The sequence below is a fragment of the Monodelphis domestica genome, chromosome 5 (genome assembly GCF_027887165.1).
Source record: "Monodelphis domestica isolate mMonDom1 chromosome 5, mMonDom1.pri, whole genome shotgun sequence".
Classification (NCBI taxonomy): Eukaryota; Metazoa; Chordata; class Mammalia; order Didelphimorphia; family Didelphidae; genus Monodelphis; species Monodelphis domestica.
The window spans coordinates 287168172-287186955 of record NC_077231.1 but is presented as its reverse complement, the minus strand read 5'-3'; the positions used below and the strand labels follow the sequence as shown (position 1 = coordinate 287186955).

The following is an 18784-nucleotide window of genomic DNA, read 5'->3' as shown; positions in this document are numbered from 1 at the left end:
AAGCTCAAATTCCTCCCCCAGAGAGATCTGACAAAGCTCCAAGAGGGAAGACTGACAAAAAGCCCCAAAACCAAAAAAATGAGAGGAGCAAGAGCAGACAAATACAGGGAAGGAGCAAATATGAGCAAACAACAGAAAAAGAAGAAAGAAATTACAATAGACAGCTTTTGCACAGGTAATGAGCAAAGAGTGAACAAAACAGAGGGGGAGGGACCAGCAAAGGAAAAATCAGAAATCCCAGCGAATTGGATACAGGCTGTGGAAGAACTTAAAATGCAATTCAAAACACAATTAAGAAAGGCTGAAGACAATTGGGAAAAGAACTTAAAAACTAAGATAAGTAATTTTGAAACAGAAAATACTGTCTTGAAAGCCAAAATCAACCAGCTGGAAAATGAGGCAAAGGAGATAGAAGATGAAAGATGAGACAAAGGAGATGAAAGACGAGGTAAAGAAGATGAAAGATGACCTCCAAAGAAAATCAGACCAGAAGGAAAAGGACAACCAAAAAGCCAGGGATGAAATCCAGTCTTTAAGAACCAGAATACAACTGGAATTAAGTGACCTCACAAGGCAGCAGGACACTATAAAACAAAACCAAAGAATGAAAAAAAATGATGAAAATATGAAGCATCTCATTCACAAAATGGAGGATTTAGAAAATTGTTAGAGGAGAGACAATTTAAGAATCATTGGTCTACCAGAAGACCATGACAAAAGAAAAAGCGTGGACATATTACTACAGGAAATTATTCAAGAAAACTGCCCTGATATCCTAGAACAAGAGGGAAAAGTGGAGATTGAAAGAATCCACAGATCATCTCCTGAACTTAATCCCCAACTGACAACACCCAGGAATGTTATACCCAAATTCAAGAACTATCAGACAAAAGACAAGTTATTACAATCTACCAAGATGAAGTCATTCAGCTACCACGGAACCACAGTGAGGATAATGCAGGATCTGGCTGCATCCACACTGAAGGACCAAAAGGCATGGAATATGATATTCTGGAAAGCAAGGGAACTAGGTCTACAACCAAGAATCAACTACCCAGAAGAACTGCCTATATTCTTGCAGGGGAAAGTATGGTCACTCAAAAAAATAGAATTCCAAGAATTTGTAAAAAAAAGACCAGACCTGAACAGAAAATTTGATGTCCAAGTACAGAACTCAAGAGAATCATCAAAAGGTAATTGAAAAAGAGGGAAAAAAGAAAAAACAAAACAACACAAAAAAATTTTTTTAAGAGACTCAAGAAGTTAAAATGATATGTATCTCTATAAGAAAAGTCATTGGTAACTCAAAAAAACTGTTGTTTATATACACACACACACACACACACACACACACACACACACACACACACAACTAGAGCTAAAAAAAGAGGTTAATACTAAAAGAAATGGGGAAAGAAACAAATTGGGGTAAATTTATACGTCACAAAGAAGCTCATGGCGGGAGGGGGCAGAACATCAATACACTGGAAGGGTAAAGAGGGAGGAGACAGGAAATATTCAAGTCTTATGTGCTTTGAAATTTACCCAAAGAGGGAAGAACAATCCAACCCTTTGGGGCAGAGAATAGATTTGCACCCTATAGGGGAGTAGAAGGGTAACAAATGGACTGGTGGTGATGGAAGCAGTACAAGGAAGGGAGAGGGTGGGGGGGATAATTTTAGGAAGACTACAGGGAAAATAAGGGGAGGGGGAATAAGAAGGGAGAGGGGTAGAAAGGGAAGTAAAATAAAGGTAGGAACTAGGGGGACTGATTAAAAACAAACATTGGTGTAGAAGGAAATAGTGAAAGAAGAAAAGGCAGGACCAGACGTAGAATTCAAAATGCTGGGAAATACACAGCTAGTAATCATAACTCTGAATGTGAATGGAATAAACTTACCCATAAAAACACAAGCGAATACCAGAGTGCATTCAAATCCAAAGCCCTACCATATGCTGTCTGCAAGAAACACACATGAGGAAGGTAGATACGCATTAGGTGAAAGTAAGAGGATGGAGTCAAATCTATTGGGCTTCAACTGATAAAAAAAGAAGGCAGGAGTCTCAATCATGATATCTGACAAATCCAAAGTAAAAATAAATCTAGTTAAGAGAGATAGGGAAGGTAATTACATCCTGAAAAAAAGGCAATATAGACAATGAGGAAATATCTGTACTCAATATGTATGCACCAAATAGAATAGCATTCAAATTTCTAAAGGAGAAACTAGAGGAGCTCAAAGATGAAATAGATAGAAAAACTATACTAGTGGGAGACCTGAACCTTCCTCTATCCGAACTAGATAAATAAAACCAAAAAATAAATAAATAAGAAAGAGTTAAGAGAAGTGAATGAAATCTTAGAAAAACTAGAGTTAGTAGACATGTGGAGAAAAATAAATGGGGACAAAAAGGAATATACCTTTTCAGCAGCACATGGTACATTCACAAAAATTGACCATGTATTAGGGCATAAAAACATTGCAAACAAGTGCAAAAGACCAGAAATAATAAATGCAACCTTCTTAAACCACAATGCAATGAAAATAATTATGGTGAATAAAAAATTAATTAGAAATTAAATAATATGATTCTGCAAAACCGGTTAGTTAAAGAACAAATCTTAGAAAAAATTAATAACTTCATTGAAGAAAATGACAATGGTGAGACATCCTTTCAAAACCTATGGGATGCAGCCAAAGCACTACTCAGGGAAATTTATATCCTTGAGTTCATTAAGAAGGGCAGAGGTCAATGAATTGGGCATGCAAATTAAAAAACTAGAAAGTGAACATATGAAAAATCCACAGATGAAGACTAAATTAGAGATCCTAAAAATCAAAGGAGAAATTAATAAAATTCAAAGTCAAAGAACTATTGCTTTAATAAATAAGACTAGAAGCTGGTACTTTGAAAAAACAAATAAAATAGACAAAGTACTAGTCAGTCTAATTTAAAAATGGAAAGAAAAAAAACAAACTGACAGTATCCAAGATAAAAAGGGAAACCTCATCTCTAAAGGAGAGGAAATTAAGGCAATCAACTATGCCCAATTATATGGCAACAAATATGGCAATCTAGGTGATATAGATGAATACTTACAAAAATATAAATTGCCTAGACTAAAAGAGGAAGAAATAAATTACCTAAACAACCCCATATCAGAAAAAGAAATTGGACAAGCCATCAAAGAACTCCCTAAGAAAAAATCCCCAAGTCCAGATGGATTCACAAATAAATTCTATCAAACATTCAAAGAACAGCTAATCCCAATATTATACAAAATATTTGACAGAATAAGCCAAGAAGGAGTTCTACCAAATTCTTTTCATGACACAAACATGGTACTGATCCCAAAGCCACGCAGGTCAAAAACAGAGAAAGAAAACTATAGACCAATCTCCCTAATAAATATAGATACAAAAATCTTAAGTAGAGGAGGTTCAGCTAGGTAAGGGGGTTGGCGCTCAGCCATCGGATGCTGACCCTCACCTTGGCGCCTCCTCCTCCCTCCCCTAGCCACCGGTGATCGGCACCCTTCCCCCCCCCCCTCCCGAATTCACCCACACCCGTCGGAGGGAGGAGGACCTCTGTGCTGGAGCGATGAGCGCCAACAAGGACCAGGAGATGGAGCTGGAAGCATTGCATTCTATTTATGAAGGTGATGAAAGTTTCTGAGAACTAAGTCCAGTTTCATTTCAATATAGGATAGGTGAAAATGGTGATCCCAAAGCCTTCTTAATAGAAGTTTCTTGGACACAAACATATCCACAAACAGCTCCAATCATATCTATGAATGCTTTTTTCAACAACACCATGTCATCAGCCGTAAAGCAAAGAATTCTGGCTAAATTTCAGGAAGAAGTTAAAGTTAATCTTGGAACTGCTATGACATATACATTGTTTGAATATGCCAAGGACAATAAAGAGCAATTCATGGAGAATCATCATCCTGTCCATTCTGTGACATCAATAAACAATATTATTTCAGTTGAAACTCCTAATACAACTCCCTCAAGTAAGAAAAAAGATAAAAAAGAACAGCTTTCAAAAACCCAGAAATGGAAACTAGCAGACAAAACAGATCACAAAGGTGAACTTTCACGAGGCTGGAACTGGGTTGATGTAGTTAAGCATTTAAGCAAAATTGGTTCTAAAGATGATGAATAATGAAAGTAACTTGATAGAAGAAAACACCATCTTTTAATACCATAAACTGAGGCCAACATGTTTCTTTTAGTACTCTTTTCTTCTATTGGCATTTTATAAAACATAAGTTTTTGTATTAAGTAATCAGATCACAAGTTCATGCAAAGATTTGTTGGTTTTTCATTATTCTCACAAATTTGCCTTAAAGGAAGATAAAACATGCCACCAGGAGTGTTCAGAGTCCTTTCAGGAGTCTGTTAAGCTTTATAAATTATCACATATCGGGAAAAGTAAATGATGATATATGCAGTATTTGTTTATACTGTCTTATTCTAGAGTGTGATTTTTTTTAAAGGTGATGTAAAGCCAATTAGAATAAAGCTGCTTATCAAATATACCCTTTTCAAGTTCTCATCTCAGTGGAATAAATAGTAAGAGTGGTGTTTTGGGCAGCATGATCTATATTAATAGGTTTGTCATCTTATTTAAGGTCTTCATCTGTTCATTCCCTTGAATTACTGATGTTTAAATTGCTTCATACCACTACTATGATCCTTTTGTATAGTTCACATCTGCGTGTAGTTACTTTCCATGTTTTGTTTTTTGCAGAGAACTGCTGTCTTCGCACAGATAAGTCTAAATTATATTTTTCTCAATATTGATGTATTGAGAGGTTTAAACATGAGAGATTTTGATAATACATAGGGTAAAAAAAAATAAAACAATTCTGTCAAATATATTGGAAAGAATTTTGTATAGATGTGCTCTATTGTATTTTTTTAAAATCCTTACTAAATACACAGTAATGGAACAAAAGATACCTTAATGTCCTTTACTTTTTTATTGTTGAAGACATTGATTTTAATAAATTCCTATTTATCTGCCGAAAAAAAAAATCTTAAGTAGGATACTAGCAAAAAGACTCCAGCAAGAGATCACAAGGGTTATCCACTATGATCAGGTAGGATTCATACAAGGAAGGCAAGGATGGTTCAATACTAGGAAAACGATCCACATAATTGACCATATTAACAAGTAAACCGACAAAAATCACATGATTATCTCAATAGATGCAGAAAAGGCCTTTGATAACATACAACACCCATTCCTATTGATAACACTACAAAGTATAGGAATAGAAGGGCCTTTCCTAAAAATAATAAACAGTATATATCTAAAACCATTAGCAAACATCATCGGCAATGTGGATAAACTAGAAGCCAATCCAATAAGATCAATTAGAGAAGAAAAAGAAATTGAAGGTATTAAAATTGGCAACGAGGAGACCAAGCTGTCACTCTTTGCAGATGATACGATGATTTACTTAAAGAATCCCAGAGAATCGACCAAAAAGCTAGTCAAAACAATCAACAACTTTAGCAAAGTTGCAGGATACAAAATAAACCTGCATAAGTCATCAGCATTTCTATATACCTCCAACCCAGTTCAGCAGCAAGAATTAGAAAGAGAAATTCCATTTAAAGTCACCCAAGACAATATAAAATACTTAGGAATCTATCTGCCAAGACAAACACAAGAACTATATGAACACAACTACAAAACGCTCTCCACACAATTAAAACTAGATCTAAACAATTGGAAAAACATCGATTGCTCATGGGTGGGATGAGCTAACATAATAAAAATGACCATCCTACCCAAACTTATCTATTTAGTGCCATACCCATTGAACTTCCAAAAAACTTTTTTACTGAATTAGAGAAAACCATAACAAAGTTCATTTGGAAGAACAAAGGATCAAGGATATCCAGGGAAATAATGAAAACAAAATACAAAGGAAGGTGGCCTTGTAGTCCCAGATCTCAAACTATACTATAAAGCAGTGTTTATCAAAACAATTTGGTACTGGCTAAGAGACAGAAAGGAGGATCAGTGGAATAGACTTGGGATAAATGAACTCAGCAGGACAGCCTATAATAAACCCAAAGATCCCTGTTTTAGGGACCAAAACCCACTTTTTGATAAAAACTGCTGGGGAAATTGGAAGACAGTGTGGGAGAGATTAGGTTTGGATCAACACCTCACATGCTACACCAAGATAAACTCAGAATGGGTGAATGACTTGAATATAAAGAAGGAAACTATAAGTAAATTAGATGAACACAGAATAGTATACTTGTCAGATCTTTCGGAAAGGAAAGATTTTAAAACCAAGCAAGAGCTAGAAAGGAAGAGCTAGAAGAGAAGCAACAAATTTGGAAACAACCTTCATAACAAAAACCTATGACAAAGGTCTAATTACTCAAATTTATAAAGAGGTAAATCAATTGTACAAAAAATCAAACCATTCTCCAATTGACAAATGGGCAAGGGACATGAATAGGCAAGTTTCAGCTAAAGAAATAACAACTATTATTAAGCACATAAAAAGTGTTCTAAATCTCTTATAATCAGAGAGATGCAAATCAAAACAACTCTGAGGTATCACCTCACACCTAGCAGATTGGCTAACATGACAGTTATAGAAAGTAGTGAATGCTGGAGGGAATGTGGCAAAGTTGGGACATTAATTCATTGCTGGTGGAGTTGTGAATTGATCCAACCTTTCTGGAGGGCAATTTGGAACTATGTCCAAAGGGCGATAAAAGACTGCCCTTTGATCCAGCCATAGCACTTTTGGGTTTGTACCCCAAAGAGATAATAAGGAAAAAGACATGTACAAAAATATTCATAGCTGCACTCTTTGTGGTGACAAAAAAATGGAAGATGAGGGGATGCCCTTCAATTGGAGAATAACTGAACAAATTGTGGTATATGGTGGAATGGATGGAATACTATTGTGCTCAAAGGAATAATAAAGTGGAGGAATTCCATGGGGACTGGAACAACCTCCAGGAATTGATGCAGAGTGAGAGGAGCAGAACAAGGAAAACATTGTACACAAAGACTCATACACTGTGGTATAATCAAATGTAATGGACTTCTCCATTAGTGGCAATGCAGTGATCCTGAACAACTAGGAGGAATCTACGAGAAAAACCACTATCCACATCCAGAGGAAACACTGAAGAAAAAACTGAAGAGTAAAAACTCTGAAGAAAAACAACTGCTTGAATATATGGGTCGAAGGGATATGGTTGGGGATGTAGACTCTAAATGAACATCCTAGTGTAACAACAATATGGAAATAGGTTCTGATCAACGACACAAGTAATACCCAATGAAAGTGCACACTGGCCGTGGGAAGAGAGGGTGGAGGGGAGTGAGGAATATAATGTGATTATTGTAACTATGACCATGAAAATATGAATTTCAAGACTATGAATTGCCCAAACTGTAAAGATAATTTTTAGCGTCTTGATTTTATATCAAAAATAAGTGGTCACCATAGGAAAAATTCCCAAATATGAAATACCCAAGTCAGCTGTGTTTTATGGAGATTTTAATTAATATAAATGAAGGAATTAAGGAAAGGGAAAGAGACAGAGTAAGAGGAAATAGTAGGAAAAGGCTAGGGCCTAGGCCTTTTCTCTTTAAGAGAGAAACTAAGTCAGTTTTTAATCACTCACCACAAGATCTTTCCAAGCAAAACTCTAGTATTCAGAGACCCAGCAGTGTAAACCTCAAAATTTCTCAGACTTATGAATGTTAGGGGTTTCCCCCATTGGGGAATCTTCTACTTTAAAAAAATTCCCTAGCAGATGGTGAGAACTCTACTTGAGTGTGGGGGCTCCTTGCCTTGGGAATATCCCTACTCCACCCTACTTAGGACTGCTTTAGGACAGAGAGCTCCTTGAGAACAATGAAAAGTACTTTGATCCATGCTTATGGAAGGGACAGGAAGTTCTTTGAGTCATGACTGTTTTAGAATTGATACAATGGGATACTAAGTACCTATAAAGGTGGGGCAACTTGTAAACTACTTAAACCTAAAAGGGTGATAACTTATTCATAGATTTTTTTCTAATGAAATTTGTCGACACAGAAGCATTTTTTTCCTGACTTACTAAAGAGATTAAAACTACTCAGCTGTGAATTCAAAATGGGCGGTCCTTTAGAAACATCTACAGTGATTGGTAGATGTAAGGACTTAGGGGAGGTGACAGAGAAGATTTTGCCCTTAAAAATAAGAGCTCAGGAAAGAGCTGGGAATTCATTCTGATTCTGAGGGAGCTCATTTTGAGAAGACTCATTCTGAGGATCACGATTTCTGACTCTCATTCTGAAGGAGAGCTCCTTGAGGAGCTCCTCTGAGGGGCTCTGTCCCTCTGGGGTAGGAGCTCTGGAGGCTCTTGAGAGAGGCCCTTTGAAACAATCTCTGGCTGGAAGACTCTTTGAGGAAGGACGATGGCCTGGTGTTACTAGAATCCTTGTTTAGTCAGACCTTGTGGTGCGTGTTAAAAAACTGATTCTTTTCTTACTCTCTCTCTCCTTCTTTAATTACTCATTGTATTGTTAATTAAAAATCTTTATAAAACCCAATTGACTTGGGTATTTGAATAATTGGGAATATTTCCCTGGCGACCACCTTATATTTGATTTTAAAGCCCAAGACACTGTAGTGAAACATATTTCTGCGGTCAAATTTGCTCACCCTCTCTTATATCTATCACAATTTATATCTTCCACTATTTTAATCACTACAGTTTAAGACCTCAACCATTTTAAATCTCACAGCAGCCTCCTCTGACTCCTGACCTCCAATTCAGCTTCCAAAGCTAAATTAAATCGAACTACTTTGAACTGGTTCAGATAGCTCCTTTTAAAGAGAAATTTCTCTTATGTCACCTCCCCTAAATTTTCACATCTACCAATCACAGTAGATGCTTTTCCTAGGAAAGCCCATTCTTAGTTTTTAGTTCTCACCTTCTCTGGGTAGATTATATCTTCTGAGTGCTTCACACCTCTTTGTTAAGCTTGCCCCTTGCAAGTTGCCTGACCTTTTAGTGATTAATTTGACCTTCATAGGTACTTAGCACCCTTTTGTATTAGATCTAAAAATAGACCTAGCTTAAGGTTTTGGCCTCACTATAAGTATGAGTTAAGTACTTTTTCATTGTTCAGTAAGGAGTTTACAACTTTATCTTCCCCTTAAGTATGCCTAAGTATGGGTGGAATAATGTTAGACATCAAGTACCTCCATTGTTTAAATACGGAAAAACCTTAACCATAACCTTAAGATAATGTTCCAAGGTAGAGTCTGAGAAATTTTAAGATTCACATAACCAAGGAATAATGTTCTAAATTGACTAAATAAACTTATTCAAATGGGGAAAAAAAGAAGTAAAACCACCTTCATACCATGAGATCATATATTTAGAACTAGAAGTGACCCTAAAAGTCACCCAGTCCAATGCCATTTTACAAATGGAGAAACTAAGGCCCAGATGGATTGACTTAAGAGGGAAGAAGGAGATAATATAAATAATGTAAAGGCATATTCCCTTCCCTTCAATCCTTCCCAACCCACCTTACAATGCTATCCAACGCCCTTGAATTTTCCCCCTTTTTTGTATACATTCTCTAGTCTGGTGTATTTTTATCTTGGTTTTAGAAAGTGGAGGGCTTTGGAAACACCCGAAAGAAGCCACAGGAATGCCCAAGAGATGCCTTATTGAATTATTGAAAAGTCATTTGACCACATTGATTGCAACACTAAAAATAATGAATTCAGATTTTAGCCCTACTATTGTAACCTTCAGTGCCTGCCTGGGGATCACAATGTTCTCTCACCTGGAAATTGGCAATAATTACTATAAGGATGATATTAGAAATTGTCTTGTTATATTAGTTTAGAGATAAGAAGTAGAGAAGCTGGCTTGAGAAAGAATTGGAGTTTCAAACAGAGCTGAGATAGAGTGTCAGTTTCAAATTTTCAAATCTAACAGTTTTTCTGTGGCAGTTGCTGCTCTCTGGGATTTGGCTGTTGCTCTGAGGTCTTGGAGGAGGTAACATCTTCTTCTCTCCTCATTGTCTGAAGTAGAAGGAAAGTAGGGAAAAACCTGAAGGAGCCAAGTGATTTTCCTTTTCCAACTTGGGAAACACTAGTGATTGTCTATTGCTGTTACATAACTTGTTCTTATATCTGAGAAGACCAAAGAAAGGCCTCATCTGCTAAGGCTCAGAGTCCTAACTTGATTCTTGCTGAGGCTCAGCCAGCTGGCCTTTGTTATTTTTATAATTTGGAGACAAAGTTATGAATTATAAGTATAATAGTGTTAGTTTATTATAGAATATGGAAAATTTGGGTTAGTCAGATCCGGAAGGATAAGTATAGCCTGTGGAAACAGGAGAAGCATTTCCTTATGGAACTAGGGAATTTTATTTGGGTGGAGTTAGAATCTCTTAGAGTTAGAAATCCTTTTTTATCTTTATATTCTTAATAAGTAGTTTATTTTTATATAACAAAAGTCTCCTTAGCATCCTTGCACCTGGCCATGAAGAGAAGTTCACTTAAGAGCTTCACTTAAGTTATATAAACTGAAGATACTTTGTAAGCACAAGCAGAGTATCAAATCAGTTTATAAATTCATAATCAATTCATTGCCTATTATTTTTACCATTTTGCATATTATTTTTACATTATACAGATATACTTTAAAGGAAATTGGTAGAAAGGATCTACTTGGTGTTTTAATGTGTATATATAGGATATGTCAAGATCCACTTAATCATAGTAGGTCCAGAGAGTTTGATTGAATGAATCAACCAAAAGAATGAAGTAGGTAGAATAAAGTAAGACCTTAATTTAAGAGGAATAAAATGAGTTGGCCATAAGACAAAAATAAGAATCTTCTATTTGACTGAAAGAATCAGACACTGAGCTAAGCATAAAATAGCAAGCTAACCATCCACATAATTGACCATATTAACAAGCAAACCAACAAAAATCACATGATTATTTCAATAGATGCAGAAAAGGCCTTTGATAAACTAGAACACCCATTCCTACTGATAACACTACAAAGTATAGGAATAGAAGAGCCTTTCCTAAAAATAATAAACAGTATATATCTAAAACCATCAGCAAACATCATCTGCAATGGGGATAAACTCAAAGTCTTCCCAATAAGATGAGGAGTAAAATAAGGATGTCCATTATCACCTCTATTATTCAACATTGTACTAGAAACACTAGCAGTAACAATTAGAGAAGAAAAAGAAATTGAAGGTATTAAAATTGGCAATGAGGAGACCAAACTGTCACTTTTTGCAGATGATATGATGATATACTTAAAGAATCCTAGAGAATCAACCAAAAAGCTAGTCGAAATAGTCAACAACTTTAGCAAAGTTGCAGGATACAAAATAAACCCACATAAGTCATCAGCATTTCTATATACCTCCAACCCAGTTCAGCAGCAAGAATTAGAGAAATTCCACTTAAAGTCACCCAAGACAATATAAAATACTTAGGAATCTATCTGCCAAGACAAACACAAGAACTATATGGACACAACTACAAAACACTCTCCACACAATTAAAACTAGATCTAAACAATTGGAAAAACACTGATTGCTCATGGGTGGGATGAGCTAACATAATAAAAATGACCATCCTACCCAAACTTATCTATTTAGTGCCATACCCATTGAACTTCCAAAAAACTTTTTTACTGAATTAGAGAAAACAATAACAAAGTTCATTTGGAGGAATAAAGGATCAAGGATACCCAGGGAAATAATGAAAAAAAAATACAAAGGAAGGTGGCCTTGCAGTCCCAGATCTCAAACTATATTACAAAGCAGCGGTCATCAAAACAATTTGGTACTGGCTAAGAGACAGAAAGGAGGATCAGTGGAATAAACTTGGGGTAAATGACCTCAGCAAGACAGTCTATGACAAACCCAAAGATCCCAGCTTTTGGGACAAAAATCCACTATTTGATAAAAATTGCTGGGGAAATTGGAAGACAGTGTGGGAGAGATTAGGTTTGGATCAACACCTCACACCCTACATCAAGATAAACTCAGAATGGGTGAATGACTTGAATATAAAGAAGGAAACTATAAGTAAATTAGGTGAGCACAGAATAGTATACATGTCAGACCTGTGGGAAGGGAAAGATTTTAAAACCAAGCAAGACTTAGAAAGAGTCACAAAATGTAAAATAAATAATTTTGACTACATCAAATTATAAAGTTTTTGTACAAACAAAGCCAATGTAACTAAAATCAGAAGGGAAGCATAAAATTGGGAAACAATCTTCATAACAAAAACCTCTGACAAAGGTCTAATTATTCAAATTTATAAAGAGCTAAATCAATTGTACAAAAAATCAAGCCATTCTCCAATTAAAAAATGGGCAAGGGACATGAATAGGCAGTTTTCAGTTAAAGAAATCAAAACTATTAATAAGCATATGAAAAAGTGTTCTACATCTCTAGTAATCAGAGAGATGCAAATCAAAACAACTCTGAGGTATCACCTCACACCTAGCAGATTGGCTAACATGACAGTTATAGAAAGTAGTGAATGCTGGAGGGAATGTGGCAAAGTGGGGACTAATTCATTGCTGGTGGAGTTGTGAATTGATTCAACCATTCTGGAGGGCAATTTGGAACTATGCCCAAAGGGCGATAAAAGACTGTCTGTCCTTTGATCCAGCCATAGCACTGCTGGGCTTGTACCCCAAAGAGATAATAAGGAAAAAGACTTGTACAAGAATATTCATAGCTGCGTTCTTTGTGGTGGCCAAAAATTGGAAAATGAGGGCATACCCTTCAATTGGGGAATGGCTGAACAAATTATGGTATATGTTGGTGATGGAATACTATTGTGCTAAAAGGAATAATAAAGTGGAGGAATTCCATGGAGACTAGAACGACCTCCAGGAAGTGATGCAGAGTGAGAGGAGCAGAACCAGGAAAACATTGTACACAGAGACTGATACACTGTGGTACAATCGAAAGTAATGGACTTCTCCATTAGTGTCAATACAATGTCCCTGAACATTCTGCAGGGATCTAGGAGAAAAAACACTATCCTTAAGCAGGGGACAAACTGTGGGAGTAAAAACACAGAGAAAAGGCAACTGCTTGACTACAGGGGTGGAGGGAATATGATTGAGGAGAGACGCTAAATGAATACCCTAATGCAAATACCAACAACAAGGAAATGGGTTCGGAGCAAGGACACATGTGATACCCAGTGGAATCGCGTGTCAGCTAGGGGAGGGGTGGCAGGAAGAGGTGGGTAGGAAAAGAAAATGATCTCTGTTTCCGATGAATAATGTATGAAAATGACCAAATAAAATAATGTTTAAAAACTAAAAAAATTTTTTTAATTAAAAAAAATTAAATTAAATTAAAATTGTTGAAACCAGAAAAAAAAAATAAAATAAAATAGCAAGCTAATTAAAATCCAATCAGTCAAGTGGTGGTCATATCCAGAGGCAAAAAGACAGCTAGGTGGTTCAGTTCATTAAGAGCCTGACCTAGTGATGGGAAGTCCTGGGGTCAAATTTTCCCTCAGATGTTTCCTAGCTGTATAACCCTGGGCAAATCACTTAACCCTTTTTGCTTAGCCCTTACTGCTCTTTTGCCTTGGAACCAATACTCAGTATTGATTCTAGGATGGAAAGCAAGAGTTAAAAAAAAATCCCTGAGAGGGAATTGCCTAGGCATAAGGAAGTTGGGGTAAGAGAAAAATATTTCCATCATTCCATTCTTCCAAAGATCACAAAGATTTTGTGAATTTTGAAGGTCAGAAAATCTGTCATTCTTATCTGCTGGGTATCATTGTTCCTGGAACAAGCTTTGACTGATGACAGTATATGCTTTGGTAGCTATACTCAGGACAAATTAGATATACCGAGGAAAAGCAACGTCAGGTAGTGTGAACTCTCAGGATGAAAAGAAAGGCATCGATCCTCAGAGCCCAGAAGAAAGTACATCTAAAGGGAATTTCTTGAGGACTCTACAAAAGGGAGAAAAGGTCTCCTAGGGACCAAGAAATAGACATTTTCCCTTTGCTCTATAGTTTTAATATAAATCCTCTCTCCAGTGCCCACTGGTTGGAGCTTACAGGGTGATAATTCTAGAAACCCCAGCAATCCTTGGGGTTACTCCTAGAACATCATCAACCTGGGTCCCTTGTTGTGAGTAAGAGTTGGGCATGATACTAGAAATAGGTGCTCCAGATAAAAGGATGGGAGTTAAATTAATAGCTCACTTCATATATTCAGTAATTTCATTGAAGTATATATTGCTTCCTCCATTGTAGACCAGATACCTCCATGCCATAATTTAAAATTTTTCACTTTGTAGTTCTTTTTCCTACTAGGATCCTCTCCAAACTTAGCTAGATTGTACATCTTTAGGCATATGCCAAGCCTTGCCATCTTGACAGGACCTATGTCAACTTTGAAAAACACAGAACCACTAAATTAATTACAGAGAATGCATCTTCAATCAGGGCAAGGGAGACAGAATTCTTATGGCCACAAACACACAACAACAATACCACACTGAGCTAAGTTCTGAAACTGGAACAGTGTCCCAGGAAAATGCACCATAAATGTGTCCCATTGGTAGTAGAACCTATCAGAAACAAAATCATTTCCCTTGGAGGCAACTGGGTAGGTCAGTGGATTGAGAGCTAGGCCTAGAGACAGGAGGTCCTGGGTTCAAATATGACCTCAGATACTTCCTAGCTGTGTGACCCTGGGCAAGTCACTTAACTCCAATTACCTAGCCCTTACCACTCTTCTGCCTTAGAACCAATACATAATACTGACTCCAAGATGGAACATAAGGGTTTTTAAAAAAATGAGTTCCACAAGGGGGCAGTAAATCACAGTTTGCTGTTCTTTTTCATTTTACAATGGTTTCAAGAGTAAACCAAATGAAAGAATTAAAAATGATATGTTTTGTTGTACACGGTGACAGCAATATTGGATAATGATCATCATGAAAACTTGGCTACTCTCAGCAATGCAATGATCTGGGACAATTCTGAAGGACTCATGACAGGGAATGTTATCTACCCCTAAAGAAAGAACTGTTGGAGTCATCTTTCACATCAGTGTATCTATGGTTTTATTTGGGGGTTTTAGTTATATATGAATATGCTCTGACCAATATGGATGTGTATTTTGCATAACAATAAAAAATGGGAAAAATTTATATGTTCTGGAACCCAACATTCTCCCGAGGCCTGTATCTTTCACACTTTAGAAAGAAAAAGAAATAACCAATAAGCTGTGAAGTCTTACTACAATATTGGTGTTGGTATTTTCATCACATCTTCCAGCAAGTTACAATTTTGAAAGAGAGATAAGACAGAAAAAAAGAAATAAAAGGATGGGGGTATCTCTGAAAACCATGCCTCACTTGAAAGTCATTACCTTTGACTGGTTATGACTGAATCCATCAACTGGAACTAGGTAAGGATGACATCTAAAAACTTCCTTGAGTCAACTAGAAGCTAGAGGATGAAGGACTGGATGATACCTTTGAGTTACCCAAAGGATGACAGACAAAAGAGTTTATATAAAACTAGGTAGCTAATTCAAAGATCAAGAAATATTTGAATATCTGGACTTAGAAGGATGAGTGAAACCCTCCTGAGAAGTAATCCCTTGGTAGAGAGGAATGCTTTGGCCATTTCCTCTCTCCATCTGAGCTGAAAGAGAATTCTATAAGCTTCAAAGGTCCAGAGGATTTTGGATTACCCATCTTTGAACCAGCATCCTAGCTAACTTCATTCAACATTTTCATCAAAAGCCAGACAGGGGCAACTAGGTGACTCAATGGATAGAGATCCAGCCTGGAGATAGAAGGTCTTGGGTCAAATCTGGTCTCAGATAGTGCCTAGGCAAGCCACTTAGTCCCAGTTGCCCATCTCTTACCACTCTTCTGCCTTGAAACAAATAATTATTGATTCTAAGAAAGTACAGGTTAAAAAAAAAAAAGGCAGCCAAGGACAGACTAAATGCAGATTCAAAGCTCTACAAAGTGATCAGTAAGAAAAACAAACATACAATACCTAAAGGGAATGTTTTAAGAACATGAAAGACTTCAAATAGCTGCTCCTTATTTTTTCTAATATTTTCTAATCTTGAACCCACTTTCCTTTGGGCTCTATATGTACTGATAGAATAGTGTACCCCCTTAAAGAGGATGTTTTGTTTCAAATTCTTCCTCTCCTACTTTAGTAAATACCCTTTGTTGAAAGCTAATTCAATTTGATTAATTGTTAATTAGGAAGCACACCAGTGGGGGCTTGTGGGCTATAGCATTAGAACAATAACTACCTCCACAGCCAAACCTTTAAGGCTGTTCATAGATGCTCAGGGGATAACTTGAGGGTCTCCACAGTAACCAACCAGTGCTAGTAAAGGTCAAGAAAGTAATTTTGGAATCTGCGCAACCTATAACAGTATAAAATATGATCAAAGCTACAAGAGAACATCATAGTGCTATAAGAATAGGAAAAGATCATGCTACTTCTGGTTGGGACACAGAAAAGAATTTCATAGAGGAAATTAATTAAGCTAGGCTTTGAAAAATGAAAGTACTTGAATAATTGGAGACACAAGGGACAACATAAAAGATACAGTGGGGTTTTTTTGTTTTTTTGTTTTTTTAAGCATAGGGCAGGTTTGGGGAAAAGCAAATTGTCCAGGTTTCTTGGTGCTTGGGGTTGGGGGGCAAAAGAAGTTTGTGGTAGTGAAGTTAAAATGAGAAAGGTAGTTTTGGACAGTTAGGTGGAGCAGTGGAGTCTGAAGTCAGAGACTTATCTCCCTGAGTTCAAATCTGATCTCAGTTACTAGCTGTGTGGTCAAGAGCAAATCACTTAACCCTGTTTGCCTCAGTTTCCTCATCTATAAAATGAGTTGGAGAAGGAAATGGCAAAACACTCCAGTATATTTGCTAAGAAAAACCCAAATGGTATCACAAAGAGTTGGACATGACTGAAATGACTGAACAATAGCAACAAAATCCCCAAGTAGCTGGGGACTTTGAACATCAGGCTATGGAATTTATACCTTAGAGGCATAATCAGAGCCATACTTTAGGAATTCTAGCAGGGTTATCAATCTCCTTCTGTCTGCATCTAGCACCCAAACCATATGCTGCTGTCTCACACTCTGCAGCCATTCTTTTCAGATGTAACTCTTGGGGAGTTTAAGTGAACTGGCTCAAGTCTCTGGACAGTAAGAAGACAGTAGACGAAGAGAAGGCTTTGGAAGATCGTTGGTCATCTATAGAGTTGCCAGAAGTTCAACACAATGAAAATGCACATAGTTCAAGGAAGAAACAAATAAATTTCATGCTGTTATTTTAATGAAGGATATCACATCAAAGGAGATGTCAGAAATTCTAGCCTCTCTGCAAAAGTGGAAGCAGAAGCCCGATAAGGTCAGTAAGTATTGACTCCAAAGCTTCCCACTGGCACAGGAATTACTAGCAAAGCACTTTGCCAGCTACTTCTCAGAAGCAAGCCTGGTCTCACCTTTCTTATTGGGAGCTTCATAGAGCTATTGCCAAAAGTGACTCCAACAAATAAAGGCTATTTATGGGTTTATCAACTTTATTTTTCCCCTTTTTTATTTAGAATATTTTTCCATGGTTACATGATTCATGATTACACACACACACACACACACACACACACACACACACACACTTTCTCCCCCGCCCCAAAGCAGACAAGCAATTCCACTGGGTTATACATGTATGGATCATTGTTCAAAACCCAAGATTTATCAACTTTAGACAAAGTACTCATACCTGCTATCCCCCAAAAAACATGAGTTCAAATTTGGCCTCAGACAATTACTAGGTATGTGATCATGAGCAAATCACTTAGCTTTGCCTCAGTTTCTTCATCTCTAAGTGTAAACACTCAGAGAGAAAACAGTATATTGTCAGAAGAGCAAAACTGGTGTGTATCAAAAAACCCAGAGCTGTAAAGTGCAACTTATTATTGCTTTGGTAATTGGTAAACAAACTGCCCTGAGTGCCAGAACATTTATATCACCTTTGCTGATTATCAAAAAGCCTATGACTAAGTTCTGTACTCATGACTTATTCATGTCCTAAAAATACATACACAAAGCAGGCCCAAATATAGTGAGAATAATAGAGAATTTCATGTTCATGTGGAAAATTTTATTTAAAACACATCACACTAAATAGAGTGCCAGGCCTGGAGTCAGAAAGACACATCTTCCTGAGTTCAAATCTGGTCTCAGACATGTGATCCTAGGAAAGTTACTTAACTCTATTTGCCTTAGTTTACTCAATTGTAAAATGAATTGGAAATGGAAATGACAAATTACTCTAGTGTCTGCCAAGAGAACCCTAATGGAGTCACAAAGAGTCAAAAACAATTGAAGTGACTAAACAACAACAACATAATCATAAAAAGGACAATTAATATAAAATGAGGCATTTTGAGCAGGCAGTTAAGTCCATCAGTTATCTTTCCTTAAAGAACTAAATATAACTTCCAAATTAAGTAGAAAGTCAAACCAAAATACCTTATTAATCATTGGATGTACTCATGTGACATCAACCTATCTGGTGCTAGCAAAAAATGCATAAAATAGGGTCTTCCTAGCATAGCATCTTTCTCCAATGATATAAAATGAAATGCCAGTTGGATTCAGTAAGTATAAGATTCTTAACTTGGGCCAAAGAAAGTTAGAGTCTGGGACTCTGAGCT

At 36.7% G+C, this 18784-nt stretch overlaps 1 protein-coding gene across 1 annotated transcript; it reads left to right on the top strand.

The window, feature by feature from the left end:
• Positions 1–3563: 3563 nt before the first annotated feature.
• LOC103103928 (RWD domain-containing protein 4-like) lies at positions 3564–4927 on the top strand. The gene has a single exon (XM_056800261.1). The coding sequence runs from the start codon at positions 3793–3795 to the stop codon at positions 4168–4170; it is 378 nt and encodes a 125-aa protein (XP_056656239.1). The 5' UTR covers positions 3564–3792; the 3' UTR covers positions 4171–4927.
• Positions 4928–18784: the final 13857 nt, after the last annotated feature.

Bases quoted from the DNA above. Each gene is read 5' to 3' on its own strand.
- LOC103103928 (XM_056800261.1), top strand. From the start codon at position 3,793: ATGAATGCTTTTTTCAACAACACCATGTCATCAGCCGTAAAGCAAAGA.